The sequence below is a fragment of the Heptranchias perlo genome, chromosome 20 (genome assembly GCF_035084215.1).
Source record: "Heptranchias perlo isolate sHepPer1 chromosome 20, sHepPer1.hap1, whole genome shotgun sequence".
Classification (NCBI taxonomy): Eukaryota; Metazoa; Chordata; class Chondrichthyes; order Hexanchiformes; family Hexanchidae; genus Heptranchias; species Heptranchias perlo.
This window is the reverse complement of record NC_090344.1, coordinates 32468880-32487786: the sequence shown is the minus strand read 5'-3', so window position 1 is coordinate 32487786 and position 18907 is coordinate 32468880. Positions and strand designations below refer to the sequence as shown.

The 18907-nt window shown below is 57.8% G+C and overlaps 1 protein-coding gene across 1 annotated transcript in view; it reads left to right on the top strand.

Annotated features, from left to right (window-relative positions):
* The window catches only part of LOC137336018 (cell division cycle and apoptosis regulator protein 1-like), a 95650-nt gene that overhangs the window by 40536 nt on the left and 36207 nt on the right, over positions 1 to 18907 (top strand). Inside the window, 3 exon segments of the mRNA XM_068001521.1 lie at positions 9106 to 9219; positions 10050 to 10216; positions 13413 to 13623. Of these exon segments, the coding sequence (XP_067857622.1) occupies positions 9106 to 9219; positions 10050 to 10216; positions 13413 to 13623 (492 nt within the window).

The following is an 18907-nucleotide window of genomic DNA, read 5'->3' as shown; positions in this document are numbered from 1 at the left end:
GTCTCTCACACACACGATGCAGGGCTCCTGTCCAGAGTCTCTCTCACACACACTGTGCAGGGCTCCTGTCCAGAGTCTCTCTCACACACACTGTGCAGGGCTCCTGTCCAGAGTCTCTCTCACACACACTATGCAGGGCTCCTGTCCAGAGTCTCACACACACACACTGTGCGGGGCTCCTGTCCAGAGTCTCTCTCACACACGGTGCAGGGCTCCTGTCCAGAGTCTCTCACACACACTGTGCAGGGCTCCTGTCCAGAGTCTCTCTCACACACACAGTGCAGGGCTCCTGTCCAGAGTCTCTCACACACACACTGTGCAGGGCTCCTGTCCAGAGTCTCTCACACACGGTGCAGGGCTCCTGTCCAGAGTCTCTCTCACACACACACTGTGCAGGGCTCCTGTCCAGAGTCTCTCACACACACTGTGCAGGGCTCCTGTCCAGAGTCTCTCTCACACACACTGTGCAGGGCCCCTGTCCAGAGTCTCTCTCACACACACTGTGCAGGGCTCCTGTCCAGAGTCTCTCACACACACTGTGCAGGGCTCCTGTCCAGAGTCTCTCACACACACTGTGCAGGGCTCCTGTCCAGAGTCTCTCTCACACACACTGTGCAGGGCTCCTGTCCAGAGTCTCTCTCACACACACTATGCAGGGCCCCTGTCCAGAGTCTCTCTCACACACACTGTGCAGGGCTCCTGTCCAGAGTCTCTCTCACACACACTGTGCAGGGCTCCTGTCCAGAGTCTCTCTCACACACACACTGTGCAGGGCTCCTGTCCAGAGTCTCTCACACACACTGTGCAGGGCTCCTGTCCAGAGTCTCTCACACACACTGTGCAGGGCTCCTGTCCAGAGTCTCTCTCACACACACTATGCAGGGCTCCTGTCCAGAGTCTCTCTCACACACACTGTGCAGGGCTCCTGTCCAGAGTCTCTCTCACACACACACTGTGCAGGGCTCCTGTCCAGAGTCTCTCTCACACACACTGTGCAGGGCCCCTGTCCAGAGTCTCTCTCACACACACTGTGCAGGGCCCCTGTCCAGAGTCTCTCTCACACACTGTGCAGGGCTCCTGTCCAGAGTGTCTCACACACACTATGCAGGGCTCCTGTCCAGAGTCTCTCTCACACACTGTGCAGGGCTCCTGTCCAGAGTCTCTCACACACACTGTGCAGGGCTCCTGTCCAGAGTCTCTCTCACACACACTGTGCAGGGCTCCTGTCCAGAGTCTCTCTCACACACACACTGTGCAGGGCTCCTGTCCAGAGTCTCTCTCACACACTGTGCAGGGCCCCTGTCCAGAGTCTCTCTCACACACTGTGCAGGGCTCCTGTCCAGAGTCTCTCTCACACACACACTGTGCGGGGCTCCTGTCCAGAGTCTCTCTCACACACTGTGCAGGGCCCCTGTCCAGAGTCTCTCTCACACACACACTGTGCAGGGCTCCTGTCCAGAGTCTCTCTCACACACACACTGTGCAGGGCTCCTGTCCAGAGTCTCTCTCACACACTGTGCAGGGCCCCTGTCCAGAGTCTCTCTCACACACTGTGCAGGGCTCCTGTCCAGAGTCTCTCTCTCACACACACTGTGCAGGGCTCCTGTCCAGAGTCTCTCACACACACTGTGCAGGGCTCCTGTCCAGAGTGTCTCACACACACTATGCAGGGCTCCTGTCCAGAGTCTCTCTCACACACACGGTGCAGGGCTCCTGTCCAGAGTCTCTCTCACACACACTGTGCAGGGCTCCTGTCCAGAGTCTCTCACACACACGGTGCAGGGCTCCTGTCCAGAGTCTCTCTCACACACACTGTGCAGGGCTCCTGTCCAGAGTCTCTCTCACACACACTGTGCAGGGCTCCTGTCCAGAGTCTCTCTCACACACTGTGCAGGGCTCCTGTCCAGAGTCTCACACACACACACTGTGCGGGGCTCCTGTCCAGAGTCTCTCTCACACACACTGTGCAGGGCTCCTGTCCAGAGTCTCTCACACACACTGTGCAGGGCTCCTGTCCAGAGTCTCTCTCACACACACTGTGCAGGGCTCCTGTCCAGAGTCTCTCTCACACACACTGTGCAGGGCTCCTGTCCAGAGTCTCTCTCACACACACTGTGCAGGGCTCCTGTCCAGAGTCTCTCTCACACACACAGTGCAGGGCTCCTGTCCAGAGTCTCTCTCACACACACTGTGCAGGGCTCCTGTCCAGAGTCTCACACACACACACTGTGCGGGGCTCCTGTCCAGAGTCTCTCTCACACACACTGTGCAGGGCCCCTGTCCAGAGTCTCTCTCACACACACACTGTGCAGGGCTCCTGTCCAGAGTCTCTCTCACACACACTGTGCAGGGCTCCTGTCCAGAGTCTCTCACACACACTGTGCAGGGCTCCTGTCCAGAGTCTCTCTCACACACACTGTGCAGGGCTCCTGTCCAGAGTCTCTCTCACACACACGGTGCAGGGCTCCTGTCCAGAGTCTCTCACACACACACTGTGCAGGGCTCCTGTCCAGAGTCTCTCTCACACACACTGTGCAGGGCTCCTGTCCAGAGTCTCTCTCACACACGGTGCAGGGCTCCTGTCCAGAGTCTCTCACACACACTATGCAGGGCTCCTGTCCAGAGTCTCTCACACACACTGTGCAGGGCTCCTGTCCAGAGTCTCTCACACACACTGTGCAGGGCTCCTGTCCAGAGTCTCTCACACACACAGTGCAGGGCTCCTGTCCAGAGTCTCTCTCACACACACTGTGCAGGGCTCCTGTCCAGAGTCTCTCTCACACACACTGTGCAGGGCTCCTGTCCAGAGTCTCTCACACACACAGTGCAGGGCTCCTGTCCAGAGTCTCTCTCACACACACTGTGCAGGGCTCCTGTCCAGAGTCTCTCACACACACTGTGCAGGGCTCCTGTCCAGAGTCTCTCACACACACAGTGCAGGGCTCCTGTCCAGAGTCTCTCTCACACACTGTGCAGGGCTCCTGTCCAGAGTCTCTCACACACACAGTGCAGGGCTCCTGTCCAGAGTCTCTCTCACACACACACTGTGCAGGGCTCCTGTCCAGAGTCTCTCTCACACACACTGTGCAGGGCTCCTGTCCAGAGTCTCTCTCACACACACTGTGCAGGGCTCCTGTCCAGAGTCTCTCTCACACACACTGTGCAGGGCTCCTGTCCAGAGTCTCTCTCACACACACTGTGCAGGGCTCCTGTCCAGAGTCTCTCTCACACACACTGTGCAGGGCTCCTGTCCAGAGTCTCTCTCACACACTGTGCAGGGCCCCTGTCCAGAGTCTCTCTCACACACTGTGCAGGGCTCCTGTCCAGAGTCTCTCTCACACACACTGTGCAGGGCTCCTGTCCAGATTCTCTCTCACACACACTGTGCAGGGCTCCTGTCCAGAGTCTCTCACACACACACTGTGCAGGGCTCCTGTCCAGAGTCTCTCTCACACACACTGTGCAGGGCTCCTGTCCAGAGTCTCTCTCTCACACACTGTGCAGGGCTCCTGTCCAGAGTCTCTCTCTCACACACTGTGCAGGGCTCCTGTCCAGAGTCTCTCTCACACACACTGTGCAGGGCTCCTGTCCAGAGTCTCTCTCACACACGGTGCAGGGCTCCTGTCCAGAGTCTCTCTCACACACACTGTGCAGGGCTCCTGTCCAGAGTCTCTCTCTCACACACTGTGCAGGGCTCCTGTCCAGAGTCTCTCTCTCACACACTGTGCAGGGCTCCTGTCCAGAGTCTCTCTCTCACACACTGTGCAGGGCTCCTGTCCAGAGTCTCTCTCACACACTGTGCAGGGTCCGTGTCCAGAGTCTCTCTCTCACACACACTGTGTAGGGCTCCTGTCCAGAGTCTCTCTCTCACACACTGTGCAGGGCTCCTGTCCAGAGTCTCTCTCTCACACACTGTGCAGGGCTCCTGTCCAGAGTCTCTCTCTCACACACTGTGCAGGGCTCCTGTCCAGAGTCTCTCTCACACACACTGTGCAGGGCCCCTGTCCAGAGTGTCTCTCACACACACACTGTGCGGGGCTCCTGTCCAGAGTCTCTCTCACACACACTGTGCAGGGCTCCTGTCCAGAGTCTCTCTCTCACACACACTATGCAGGGCTCCTGTCCAGAGTCTCTCTCACACACACACTGTGCAGGGCTCCTGTCCAGAGTCTCTCACACACACTGTGCAGGGCTCCTGTCCAGAGTCTCTCTCACACACACTGTGCAGGGCCCCTGTCCAGAGTCTCTCTCACACACACTGTGCAGGGCTCCTGTCCAGAGTCTCTCACACACACTGTGCAGGGCTCCTGTCCAGAGTCTCTCACACACACTGTGCAGGGCTCCTGTCCAGAGTCTCTCACACACACTGTGCAGGGCTCCTGTCCAGAGTCTCTCTCTCACACACTGTGCAGGGCTCCTGTCCAGAGTCTCTCTCACACACACACTGTGCAGGGCTCCTGTCCAGAGTCTCTCACACACACTGTGCAGGGCTCCTGTCCAGAGTCTCTCTCACACACACGGTGCGGGGCTCCTGTCCAGAGTCTCTCACACACTGTGCAGGGCCCCTGTCCAGAGTCTCTCTCACACACACTGTGCAGGGCTCCTGTCCAGAGTCTCTCACACACACTATGCAGGGCTCCTGTCCAGAGTCTCTCTCACACACTGTGCAGGGCTCCTGTCCAGAGTCTCTCTCACACACACTGTGCAGGGCTCCTGTCCAGAGTCTCTCTCACACACACTGTGCAGGGCTCCTGTCCAGAGTCTCTCTCACACACACACTGTGCAGGGCTCCTGTCCAGAGTCTCTCACACACTGTGCAGGGCCCCTGTCCAGAGTCTCTCTCACACACTGTGCAGGGCTCCTGTCCAGAGTGTCTCACACACACTATGCAGGGCTCCTGTCCAGAGTCTCTCTCACACACACGGTGCAGGGCTCCTGTCCAGAGTCTCTCACACACACGGTGCAGGGCTCCTGTCCAGAGTCTCTCACACACACTGTGCAGGGCTCCTGTCCAGAGTCTCTCTCACACACACTGTGCAGGGCTCCTGTCCAGAGTCTCTCTCACACACACTGTGCAGGGCTCCTGTCCAGAGTCTCTCACACACTGTGTAGGGCTCCTGTCCAGAGTCTCTCTCACACACACTGTGCAGGGCTCCTGTCCAGAGTCTCTCTCACACACACTGTGCAGGGCTCCTGTCCAGAGTCTCTCACACACACTGTGCAGGGTCCGTGTCCAGAGTCTCTCTCACACACACACTGTGCGGGGCTCCTGTCCAGAGTCTCTCTCACACACACGGTGCAGGGCTCCTGTCCAGAGTCTCTCACACACACTATGCAGGGCTCCTGTCCAGAGTCTCTCACACACACTGTGCAGGGCTCCTGTCCAGAGTCTCTCACACACATGGTGCAGGGCTCCTGTCCAGAGTCTCTCTCACACACTGTGCGGGGCTCCTGTCCAGAGTCTCTCACACACACTGTGCAGGGCTCCTGTCCAGAGTCTCTCACACACACTGTGCAGGGCTCCTGTCCAGAGTCTCTCACACACACTGTGCAGGGCTCCTGTCCAGAGTCTCTCACACACACAGTGCAGGGCTCCTGTCCAGAGTCTCTCTCACACACTGTGCAGGGCTCCTGTCCAGAGTCTCTCACACACACAGTGCAGGGCTCCTGTCCAGAGTCTCTCTCACACACTGTGCAGGGCTCCTGTCCAGAGTCTCTCACACACACAGTGCAGGGCTCCTGTCCAGAGTCTCTCTCACACACACTGTGCAGGGCTCCTGTCCAGAGTCTCTCACACACACACTGTGCAGGGCTCCTGTCCAGAGTCTCTCTCACACACACTGTGCAGGGCTCCTGTCCAGAGTCTCTCTCACACACACTGTGCAGGGCTCCTGTCCAGAGTCTCTCTCACACACTGTGCAGGGCTCCTGTCCAGAGTCTCTCACACACACAGTGCAGGGCTCCTGTCCAGAGTCTCTCACACACACACTGTGCAGGGCTCCTGTCCAGAGTCTCTCACACACACGGTGCAGGGCCTCTGTCCAGAGTCTCTCACACACACTGTGCAGGGCCCCTGTCCAGAGTCTCTCACACACACTATGCAGGGCTCCTGTCCAGAGTCTCTCACACACACAGTGCAGGGCTCCTGTCCAGAGTCTCTCTCACACACTGTGCAGGGCTCCTGTCCAGAGTCTCTCACACACACAGTGCAGGGCTCCTGTCCAGAGTCTCTCTCACACACACTGTGCAGGGCTCCTGTCCAGAGTCTCTCACACACTGTGTAGGGCTCCTGTCCAGAGTCTCTCTCACACACACTGTGCAGGGCTCCTGTCCAGAGTCTCTCTCACACACTGTGCAGGGCTCCTGTCCAGAGTCTCTCACACACACTGTGCAGGGCTCCTGTCCAGAGTCTCTCACACACACACTATGCAGGGCTCCTGTCCAGAGTCTCTCTCACACACTGTGCAGGGCTCCTGTCCAGAGTCTCTCACACACACAGTGCAGGGCTCCTGTCCAGAGTCTCTCTCACACACACTGTGCAGGGCTCCTGTCCAGAGTCTCTCACACACACACTGTGCAGGGCTCCTGTCCAGAGTCTCTCTCACACACACTGTGCAGGGCTCCTGTCCAGAGTCTCTCACACACACGGTGCAGGGCCTCTGTCCAGAGTCTCTCACACACACTGTGCAGGGCTCCTGTCCAGAGTCTCTCTCACACACACTGTGCAGGGCTCCTGTCCAGAGTCTCTCTCACACACACTGTGCAGGGCTCCTGTCCAGAGTCTCTCTCACACACACTGTGCAGGGCTCCTGTCCAGAGTCTCTCTCACACACACTGTGCAGGGCTCCTGTCCAGAGTCTCTCTCACACACACTGTGCAGGGCTCCTGTCCAGAGTCTCTCTCACACACACAGTGCAGGGCTCCTGTCCAGAGTCTCTCTCACACACACTGTGCAGGGCTCCTGTCCAGAGTCTCTCTCACACACACTGTGCAGGGCTCCTGTCCAGAGTCTCTCTCACACACACAGTGCAGGGCTCCTGTCCAGAGTCTCTCTCACACACACTGTGCAGGGCCCCTGTCCAGAGTCTCTCTCACACACTGTGCAGGGCTCCTGTCCAGAGTCTCTCTCACACACACTGTGCAGGGCTCCTGTCCAGAGTCTCTCTCACACACTGTGCAGGGCTCCTGTCCAGAGTCTCTCTCGCACACACTGTGCAGGGCTCCTGTCCAGAGTCTCTCTCACACACACGATGCAGGGCTCCTGTCCAGAGTCTCTCTCACACACACACTGTGCGGGGCTCCTGTCCAGAGTCTCTCTCACACACACACTGTGCAGGGCTCCTGTCCAGAGTCTCTCTCACACACTGTGCAGGGCTCCTGTCCAGAGTCTCTCACACACACTGTGCAGGGCTCCTGTCCAGAGTCTCTCACACACACTGTGCAGGGCTCCTGTCCAGAGTCTCTCTCACACACACTGTGCAGGGCTCCTGTCCAGAGTCTCTCTCACACACTGTGCAGGGCTCCTGTCCAGAGTCTCTCTCACACACACACTGTGCGGGGCTCCTGTCCAGAGTCTCTCTCACACACACACTGTGCAGGGCTCCTGTCCAGAGTCTCTCTCACACACTGTGCAGGGCTCCTGTCCAGAGTCTCTCACACACACTGTGCAGGGCTCCTGTCCAGAGTCTCTCTCACACACACTGTGCAGGGCTCCTGTCCAGAGTCTCTCTCACACACACAGTGCAGGGCCCCTGTCCAGAGTCTCTCACACACACTGTGCAGGGCTCCTGTCCAGAGTCTCTCTCTCACACACTGTGCAGGGCTCCTGTCCAGAGTCTCTCTCACACACACACTGTGCGGGGCTCCTGTCCAGAGTCTCTCTCACACACTGTGCAGGGTCCGTGTCCAGAGTCTCTCTCTCACACACACTGTGTAGGGCTCCTGTCCAGAGTCTCTCTCACACACACTGTGCAGGGCTCCTGTCCAGAGTCTCTCTCACACACACACTGTGCGGGGCTCCTGTCCAGAGTCTCTCTCACACACACACTGTGCGGGGCTCCTGTCCAGAGTCTCTCTCACACACACTATGCAGGGCTCCTGTCCAGAGTCTCTCTCACACACACTGTGCAGGGCTCCTGTCCAGAGTCTCTCTCACACACACTGTGCAGGGCTCCTGTCCAGAGTCTCTCTCACACACTGTGCAGGGCTCCTGTCCAGAGTCTCTCTCACACACTGTGCAGGGCTCCTGTCCAGAGTCTCTCACACACACTGTGCAGGGCTCCTGTCCAGAGTCTCTCTCACACACTGTGCAGGGCTCCTGTCCAGAGTCTCTCTCACACACACTGTGCAGGGCTCCTGTCCAGAGTCTCTCTCACACACACTGTGCAGGGCTCCTGTCCAGAGTCTCTCACACACACACTGTGCAGGGCTCCTGTCCAGAGTCTCTCACACACACACTGTGCAGGGCTCCTGTCCAGAGTCTCTCACACACACACTGTGCAGGGCTCCTGTCCAGAGTCTCTCTCACACACACACTGTGCAGGGCTCCTGTCCAGAGTCTCTCTCACACACTGTGCAGGGCTCCTGTCCAGAGTCTCTCTCACACACACACTGTGCGGGGCTCCTGTCCAGAGTCTCTCTCACACACTGTGCAGGGTCCGTGTCCAGAGTCTCTCTCACACACACACTGTGCAGGGCTCCTGTCCAGAGTCTCTCTCACACACTGTGCAGGGCTCCTGTCCAGAGTCTCTCACACACACTGTGCAGGGTCCGTGTCCAGAGTCTCTCTCACACACACACTGTGCGGGGCTCCTGTCCAGAGTCTCACACACACACGGTGCAGGGCCCCTGTCCAGAGTCTCTCTCACACACTGTGTAGGGCTCCTGTCCAGAGTCTCTCACACACACAGTGCAGGGCCCCTGTCCAGAGTCTCTCACACACACAGTGCAGGGTCCGTGTCCAGTGTCACACACAGTGCAGGCCTGGGGTTAGTACTGGGTCCCAATGTTCTTGCCATGTAGAGCCTTGCCTGAATTTGAGATGCCTATGTGCTATTTACGACTCGCCTCCAGCCCTTTCACTGACGTGTCCGATTGGTGTTTTAGGTGATACTGTTGTCGTGCCCAGATCTCCAGGAACTGTACCGCCAAACGTGCACATTGGCCGAGGCACCGAAAGAGTCGACCGAGGGTCCTCAGCATCCTACCAAGCTGATTAAGGTAGGTTCCAGGTCATGGGTCTTTGTGAAGGGATGTTTTTCCCATTCTCCCATTATCTCCCGAGGGCCGGGGTATGTGTCCCTCCGCCCTCGACCAGGCGGCTGTTTCTCATACGTGAGCCGAAATGGCGGCGCTGTTTGACTGGGGAGAGCGTGACAGCTGAGTCCAAGCCTTTCCTCACCCAATGCCCCTGCGCTCAGACTTCCCCCTGGATGGTGATGGAAGCGGGAATCCAGACAGTTTTAGCACCGAGGCGAATTTTAGCACCCAGCTGGTGTCAAGGTCAAGCCCACTCGATTGGAGATGGATCCTGGGACCTTGGGGTCTCGGTGGCTCAGTGTTACCAGCACATGGCGACTTCAACGACAGCCTATTGAGCCCATAATCCAGGCCGACACTCCCACTGCCTGTGCTAAGGGAGTGCTGCGCTGTCGGGAGGTGCTGTCTTTCGGATGAGATGCAATGTGAGCTCTCGTGGACGTAAAAACCCCAACCCATGGCACTATTGGAAGAAGAGCAGGGGAGTTCTCCCCGGTGTCCTGGCCACCATTTATCCCTCAACCAACATCACTAAAACAGATTATCTGGTCATTATCACATTGCTGTTTGTGGGATCTTGTTGAGCTTAAATTGGCTGCCACTTTTCTTACATTACAACAGTGACTATATTTCCAAAGTAGTTCATCGACTGTAATGTGCTTTGGGACGTCCGAAGGATGTGAAAGGCACGATATAAATGGGAGTCTTTCTTTTCTGCGCTGTCTTTGCTTGTTTCTCCTCTCCATCCTTCTCATCGTCACTCTTTCTCTCTCTCTCGTTCCTTTGTGTAGTTCTTGGTGGGGATGAAAGGCCAGGAGGAGGCCGTGGCGATTGGGGGATGCTGGTCTCCTTCTCTTGATGGTCCTGGCCCAGAAAAGGACCCCCGGGTACTCATCAAGACAGCCATTCGCACCACAAAGTCCCTGACTGGCATTGACCTGAGCGCCTGCACTCAATGGTGAGTCTCTGATTGAGCCGAGGAGCGGGTGGGGTGGGGGGAAGGGTGCATGTCATGGACCGAAGGGCACGGGGAGCTCAGTGGAGGCGCATTGCAGTGACATTACTGATGGGAACACAGTGCGCTGGGTAAAGCACTGTAGGAAATGCATCCAATTACACCGTGCACAACACAGCTCAGTGGTGGTACAGTACAGGACTTCAACAACAGGACACGTTCGTCTATCACCCCCCCCCGACAGGACACCTTCACCCCTCACCCCCCGACAGGACACGTTCACCCCTCACCTCACCCCCCCCCCCCCCCCCCGACAGGACACCTTCACCCCTCACCCCCCGACAGGACACGTTCACCCCTCACCCCCCCCCCCCCCCCCCCCCCGACAGGACACCTTCACCCCTCACCCCCCCCGACAGGACACCTTCACCCCTCACCCCCCCCGACAGGACACCTTCACCCCTCACCCCTCACCCCCCCCCCCCCCCCCCCCCCCGACAGGACACGTTCACCCCTCACCCCCCCCCCCACCCCCCCCCCCCCCCGGCAGGACACGTTCACCCCTCACCCCCCCCCCCCCCGGCAGGACACGTTCACCCCTCACCCCCCCCCCCCCCCCCCCCGACAGGACACCTTCACCCCTCCTCCCCCCCCCCCCCGACAGGACACCTTCACCCCTCACCCCCCCCCCCCCCCCGACAGGACACCTTCACCCCTCACCCCCCCCCCCCGACAGGACACCTTCACCCCTCACCTCACACCCCCCCCCCCCCCCCCCCCCCCCCGACAGGACACCTTCACCCCCCCCCCCCCCCCCCCCGACAGGACACGTTCACCCCTCACCCCCCCCCCCGACAGGACACGTTCACCCCTCACCCCCCCCCCCCCCCCCCCCCCCGACAGGACACCTTCACCCCTCACCCCTCACCCCTCACCCCCCCCCCCCCCCCCCCCCCCCCCCCCCGACAGGACACCTTCACCCCTCACCCCCCCCCCCCCGACAGGACACCTTCACCCCTCACCCCCCCCCCCCCCCGACAGGACACCTTCACCCCTCACCTCACCCCCCCCCCCCCCCCCCCCCCCGACAGGACACCTTCACCCCCCCCCGGACAGGACACCTTCACCCCTCCCCCCCCCCCCGACAGGACACGTCCACCCTCACCCCCCCCCCCCCCCCCGACAGGACACGTTCACCCCTCACCCCCGACAGGACACGTTCGCCCCTCACCCCCGACAGGACACGTTCGCCCCTCCCCCCCCCGACAGGACACGTTCACCCCTCACCCCCCGACAGGACACGTTCACCCCTCACCCCCCGACAGGACACGTTCACCCCTCACCCCCCCCCGACAGGACACGTTCACCCTCACCCCCCCCGACAGGACACGTTCACCCCTCACCCCAACAGGACACGTTCACCCCTCACCCCCCGTCAGGACACGTTCACCCCTCACCCCCTGACAGGACACGTTCACCCCTCACCCCCCCCCCGACAGGACACGTTCACCCCTCACCCCCCCGACAGGACACGTTCACCCCTCACCCCCCCGACAGGAGGACACGTTCACCCCTCACCCCCCCCGACAGGAGGACACGTTCACCCCTCACCCCCCGACAGGACACGTTCACCCCTGACCCCGACAGGACACGTTCACCCCTCACCCCCCGACAGGACACATTCACCCCTGACCCCGACAGGACACGTTCGCCTAGCACTTCAATAAGTTGCACATGGAGTGTTCTTAGTCTGGGGAGGGCGATACTGCACAGTGACAGTGCGAACAACACCCTATGGAGCAAGGGGCACCCAGTATCGTGGCACGAGGAGCCAAGCAGGGCAGCCGAGGGGGCACCCCAGTGAGGGAATACAATGCACAGTGACACAGGAGGTGAGGGGATTCAGTATAGAGTGACACTGGAATAGTGTTGTCAAGAGTCTTTATAGCCATTGGGCCACCCGGACATCCATTACACCCTCGCCCTAACAGGGTTGTAACACCGTTGGTCTTTCCTTGGAATTCTCCGGAAGCCGTGGGGGCGTTGTGTTGCCCAGATGTGGCGTGATGTCCCTGTTTGGCTTCTGCTGGGAGGCTGTCTCCCAAGTGTGGTCATTTGCTGCTGTGTTCCGTGAGTTTGAAGGGCCTCGTGGCTCCCCGGGTAGGTACTCTGGACGGTAAAGCATTGATGTAAGCCTAAAGGATCTTTGTCCCTGGGCCCTCATAGCCCAGGTGTGTGTTTAACAGCTCCCGGCAGTGCCCAACCTGCAAGGCCTCCCTGGAGCGAGGCTCAATCCCATCAGCGGTGGGCTGCTTGTTCCTTCTCCGACCTATTATCGTTTGCGTGTGCTGAGTCGATCCTGCTGTGTGCGTGAGCTGTGTGTTCGTAAAGTCAAAAATAAAACGAGCTCTGAGCAAGGGAACAGTTGCTGCTGTCGATTACTGTGTGGGATCAGCCTAGCAGTCACGAGCTGAGGATGGGAAGGGGGCTCGGCACCTGGATCGTTGGAGCCAGTGGAGGTTGAACTGGTGTCTGGGAGGGGTGGGGGGCTCTCTTTCCCCTGTGTGGGTTGGATGGGTTCACACGTGTCCTTGTTTATTTTCTAACTTGGCTTTCAAAGGGGAACTGGATAAGTACTTGAAGGGAAAAAATTTGCAGGGCTACGGGTGGGAGAGTGGGATTAGCTGGATTGCTCTTGCAGAGGGCCAGAATGGACTCGATGGGCCGAATGGCCTCCTTCCGCGCTGTAACCGTTCTCTGATTCTAACGGTTGGGGAGGAAGTTTCCAGTGTAAGGAAGCTGGGCGAGGAGAGAGCTCCGTTCCGAGCACTTCCGCCTATCTGCGTGAGGCCGCCTCGGTGAGCCCCGGCCTCCCAGCTCTCATCCGCCTGGACGGCGGCCGTTGTCCAACCCCCTCTGCGTTTAGGCCGCGAAGAGGTCATCCTGTTCCTCGCTGCCTCCCGACTGTTTGAGGGCACCTCTCGGGGAATCTGGGAGCTCGGCTCAACTGTCCAGCTGACGTAGGGAAGTGGGCGGGAAGTGGTAAATAGGGAGTGAAAGTCTGGCCTTTGGGAAAGTGGTGGGGGGGAGGTAATTAAAACGTGCGGGATGACAGGAAACGGTGGGTTGTAAGCATTGAAGCTGGATTTCTGGTCCTGTGTGCTGTTTTTTCTCCAGTAACCCTCTTCCCTTGTGACAGGTTTCGCTTTGCTGAGATTCGCTACCATCACCCTGGAGAGCTCAGCGAAGGGCAGCTGCTCCCAGCCCGTGTGGAGACTGTGGTTGTATTTCTGCCGGATGTTTGGCATTGCCTCCCTACTCGCTTGGAGTGGGACGCACTGTCCCTGGGATACACGCAACAGCTGACTGACAGGGACCAGGCAGAGCACAAGGACACGGACCGAGATGAGGCATTGAATCTTTTTTTATTACTCCATTCTCTTGCATTCAAACACTGTGCACAGACCCACATACACACGCACACACAATCTCTCTCTCACACACACACACACACACACACACACACCTGTACCCCTCCACTGCCATATCGGGGCGACCAGTAGAACTAAGTTGATGTGAGCGTTTGCCATCCTTAAAAGTTTCCGACGCTGAGATTTCAAATGACGGAGTGCAGAATTGTGGCAGCTCCCCAGTGGAGGGGGCTTCACTCACTCAAACACTGCAACCCACTGCCCGCATCTGAATTCCTCGTCCAGAGTCAGGGCGGCACAAGAGCTGGCATCTGAGTAGGCCTTCACCGAGGAAGGCAGGGCGAGTTCACCCGGCCCGTAGTGGCCGTGCAGGCACACATTGAGGGCGGTAATTTGCAGTCCTCTCCCTGCATGGCCATGTCGGGAGCACAGTGACGTTCTCACTGGAGAGTAGACTCGCTGTGTTGTGTCCAGGCTGTAGTTGCAGATCCGTAGTGAAGGACAGTGTATGAGGGCTCCACTGACTGCAGGCCAGTATCTCACTGGACCATTCCGCCCGGAGAGGGTAGGGGGGTGGGGTTTGGTCCACAATCCACAGAGCATTATCCTCGAGGGTCATTCTGAGGCATGCCACACCATGAGGTGACGGGACACGGGTCAGTGTCTGTGATTCCCCACAGGGTGATGGGACACGGGTCGGTGTCTGTGATTCCCCACAGGGTGATGGGACACGGGTCGGTGTCTGTGATTCCCCACAGGGTGAGGGGACACGGGTCGGTGTCTGTGATTCCCCACAGGGTGAGGGGACACGGGTCAGTGTCTGTGATTCCCCACAGGGTGATGGGACACGGGTCGGTGTCTGTGATTCCCACAGGGTGAGGGGACACGGGTCGGTGTCTGTGATTCCCCACAGGGTGAGGGGACACGGGTCGGAGTCTGTGATTCCCCACAGGGTGAGGGGACACGGGTCGGTGTCTGTGATTCCCCACAGGGTGAGGGGACACGGGTCGGTGTCTGTGATTCCCCACAGGGTAATGGGACACGGGTCGGTGTCTGCGATTCCCCACAGGGTGATGGGACACGGGTCGGTGTCTGTGATTCCCCACAGGGTGACGGGACACGGGTAGGTGTCTGTGATTCCCCACAGGGTGAGGGGACACGGGTCGGTGTCTGTGATTCCCCACAGGGTGAGGGGACACGGGTCGGTGTCTGTGATTCCCCACAGGGTGAGGGGACACGGGTCGGTGTCTGTGATTCCCCACAGGGTGACGGGACACGGGTCGGTGTCTGTGATTCCCACAGGGTGATGGGACACGGGTCGGTGTCTGTGATTCCCCACAGGGTGATGGGACACGGGTCGGTGTCTGTGATTCCCCACAGGGTGAGGGGACACGGGTCGGTGTCTGCGATTCCCCACAGGGTGAGGGGACACGGGTCGGTGTCTGCGATTCCCCACAGGGTGAGGGGACACGGGTCGGAGTCTCTGATTCCCCACAGGGTGAGGGGACACGGGTCGGTGTCTGTGATTCCCCACAGTGTGACGGGACACGGGTCGGTGTCTGTGATTCCCCACAGGGTGAGGGGACACGGGTCGGTGTCTGCGATTCCCACAGGGTGAGGGGACACGGGTCGGTGTCTGCGATTCCCCACAGGGTGAGGGGACACGGGTCGGTGTCTGCGATTCCCCACAGGGTGAGGGGACACGGGTCGGTGTCTGCGATTCCCCACAGGGTGATGGGACACGGGTCGATGTTTGGATTCCTGCCTCTGAACTCCCATCTTCAGGCGCCCGGCTGTGAACAGTAGATTCGTGATGGGGAGTCTGGCAATGATCCACAGGAGAAGGAAAGAGCAGCAGTAGTCTGAGCTTAACGGCCCTTTCGCTTGCTGTATGGAAGCTGGGATCCCCCTCCCTCCTAATAGCTGTCCCTGTGTTCTGTGATGGAGAGCTGGAAAGGGTTCTCCTCTCCGTCTTTTGGAGCGGGACAGGTAACAGATTCTCCAGCTCCCCAGATAACTCTGTTTAAGGAAACGTGAGGGCACACACAGACCTAGACTACACATGCGACCCACACACACACACACACACACACACACACACTTATATGTCCAGGTGTTTGACACCCCTCTACACCTACTGAACACGGTTAATGATGCACTTTGCCAGACAATTTGCTGTTCAGTCCCCTGACGAGCTCTCACTTTAACTCCCCGTGTGTTCCGTGTTCTGCTATGTAAGGAGCACCTGCTGTGTGTGTGGCCCACTCCCACTCCGGGTATTCAGGCTCATCCTTCTGGTGTGATTCCCACCCCCCATTTGACGCACCAACATTACCAAGACCACTCCTTACTTCTTCTGGGAGAGTCCTGTCCCCAAGGCCCATGTCCTTTCAGAGCAGAGAATTTAATGGTGGAGCAGGTAGTCAGCTGGTGATACAACGAAGCCTGTCGTTTGGAATCAGACACACAAGGAGCAGACGTACATCTTCTGGATTTAAGGGCTTGTACCTTCTTTTGGAGGTGTCCTCTGTTAACAGAATGCTCCCAGTGATGAAGGATGCGATCGGCAGGCAGCCCATGGCACTGGGAGGTGCATTCACCCATGTTCTTCACACTGGGTCAGGTCCCCCACTGGTGGAGAAAAATGGGCGTTAACAAGAGTGTGGAAGTGACCCTCCCCTATGGCAGACCACTTCAGGACTGATAGAGCATTTGTTGGTTGACTATTGATGGCAGTTGGATGTGCCACTAACCATTGACAGACCTGTACCCACCGGTACTGTACCCCAGTGTTATACAGTGACAGACCTGTACCCACCAGTACTGTACCCCCGTGTTATACAGTGACAGGCCTGTACCCACCAGTACTGTACCCCAGTGTTATACAGTGACAGACCTGTACCCACCAGTACTGTACCCCAGTGTTATACAGTGACAGGCCTGTACCCACCAGTACTGTACCCCAGTGTTATACAGTGACAGGCCTGTACCCACCAGTACTGTACCCCAGTGTTATACAGTGACAGACCTGTACCCACCAGTACTGTACCCCCGTGTTATACAGTGACAGGCCTGTACCCACCAGTACTGTACCCCAGTGTTATACAGTGACAGACCTGTACCCACCAGTACTGTACCCCAGTGTTATACAGTGACAGACCTGTACCCACCAGTACTGTACCCCAGTGTTATACAGTGACAGACCTGTACCCACCAGTACTGTACCCCAGTGTTATACAGTGACAGACCTGTACCCACCAGTACTGTACCCCAGTGTTATACAGTGACAGACCTGTACCCACCAGTACTGTACCCCAGTGTTATACAGATTCAGACCTGTACCCCAGTGTTATACAGTGACATCTGTACCCACCAGTACTGTACCCCCGTGTGATACAGATTCAGACCTGTACCCAACAGCACTGTACCCCAGTGTTATAGTGATAGACCTGTACCCACCCGTACTGTACCCCAATGTTATACAGTGACAGATCTGTACCCCAATGTTATACAGTGACTGACCTGTACCCCAATGTTATACAGTGACAGACCTGTACCCACCAGTACTGTACCCCAGTGTTATACAGTGACAGACCTGTACCCACCAGTACTGTACCCCAATATTATACAGTGACAGACCTGTACCCACCAGTACTGTACTCCAATGTTATACAGTGACAGACCTGTACCCACCAGTACTGTACCCCGGTGTTATAGTGACAGACCTGTACCCACCAGTACTGTACCCCAATGTTATACAGTGACAGACCTGTACCCACCAGTACTGTACCCCAATGTTATACAGTGACAGACCTGTACCCACCAGTACTGTACCCTGGTGTTATAGTGACAGACCTGTACCCACCAGTACTGTACCCCAATATTATATGGTGACCAGATCTCATCCTCACGCTGCACCTGGTTCAGGCCAGCCCTCCTGTGTGCACAGGCTCAGTCAGAAACCACCAGCTGCTCCACATTAAATCGAACACTGAAGAGGTTTAATCGGGGACGAGGCCCTGGGGCATTTGGTACAACTTCACAGAGCTGTCCTGTTGACATCAGTCCCTTTGCTGTAGGAACCTGCTGACGTTTTTTCCTTGGCGCCGCCTTCACAGAACGTACGGAGTTATCACCTACAGTCTCACTGCTGCTGGCTGAAAGCATGGCCATGTCTGACTCGCCTTGCCCCAAGGCTTTAAATAACGATTTACTGAAATGTCCTCCCGTAGCAGACTCTTCGTTACGCTCCTTGTTTTGAATTGCCTCGGGTTCCTGCTTCTGCACCAGGCAGTGGGTTCCGCGCGAGGTCAGTCTGAACACGGTAGATGCAATGGAGGAATCGGCACCTGAGGCAATTGGCAGTCTCACTCCAAGGGGGGTGGGTGGGACTAGAGGGGGCATTAGACAGCCAGTACAGGAAAATGGCACTCTTGGTACTTAGACGAAGCTCTTCTGAGGTTGGGGCTGAGACAGTTTGATGGAGCAGTGTTTGGTGGAGTATTACTCTGTATCTAACCCGTGCTGTACCTGCCCTGGGAGTGTTTGACGGGACAGTGTAGAGGGACCTTTACTCTGTATCTAACCCGTGCTTTAGCTACCCAAGGAGTATGTGCTGCTGTTGGGTGACTGAAATGAGAAGGTGTTGCATTCCCAGTACTAAAGATCACGGACCTTGAAGAAAAAAAATTGAGAAGCATTATTGAGCATGGACTGTTTGAAGGGTAATGGAAGGGAGACGGTAATGGACTGTTAGGGGGAGTGGGAGAGATGGGAGGGTCCATGGAGCAGGTAATGGACTGTTAGGGGAGTGGGAGAGATGGGAGGGTCCATGGAGCAGGTAATGGACTGTTAGGGGGAGTGGAGAGATGGAGGGTCCATGGAGCAGGTAATGGACTGTTAGGGGGAGTGGAGAGATGGGAGGGTCCATGGAGCAGGTAATGGACTGTTAGGGGGAGTGGGAGAGATGGGAGGGTCCATGGAGCAGGTAATGGACTGTTAGGGGAGTGGGAGAGATGGGAGGGCCCATGGAGCAGGTAATGGACTGTTAGGGGGAGTGGGAGAGATGGGAGGGCCCATGGAGCAGGTAATGGACTGTTAGGGGGAGTGGGAGAGATGGGAGGGTCCATGGAGCAGGTAATGGACTGTTAGGGGGAGTGGGAGAGATGGGAGGGTCATGGAGCAGGTAATGGACTGTTAGGGGAGTGGGAGAGATGGGAGGGTCCATGGATCAGGAAGCAATCTGATTGTTGGAGTGGGCCAA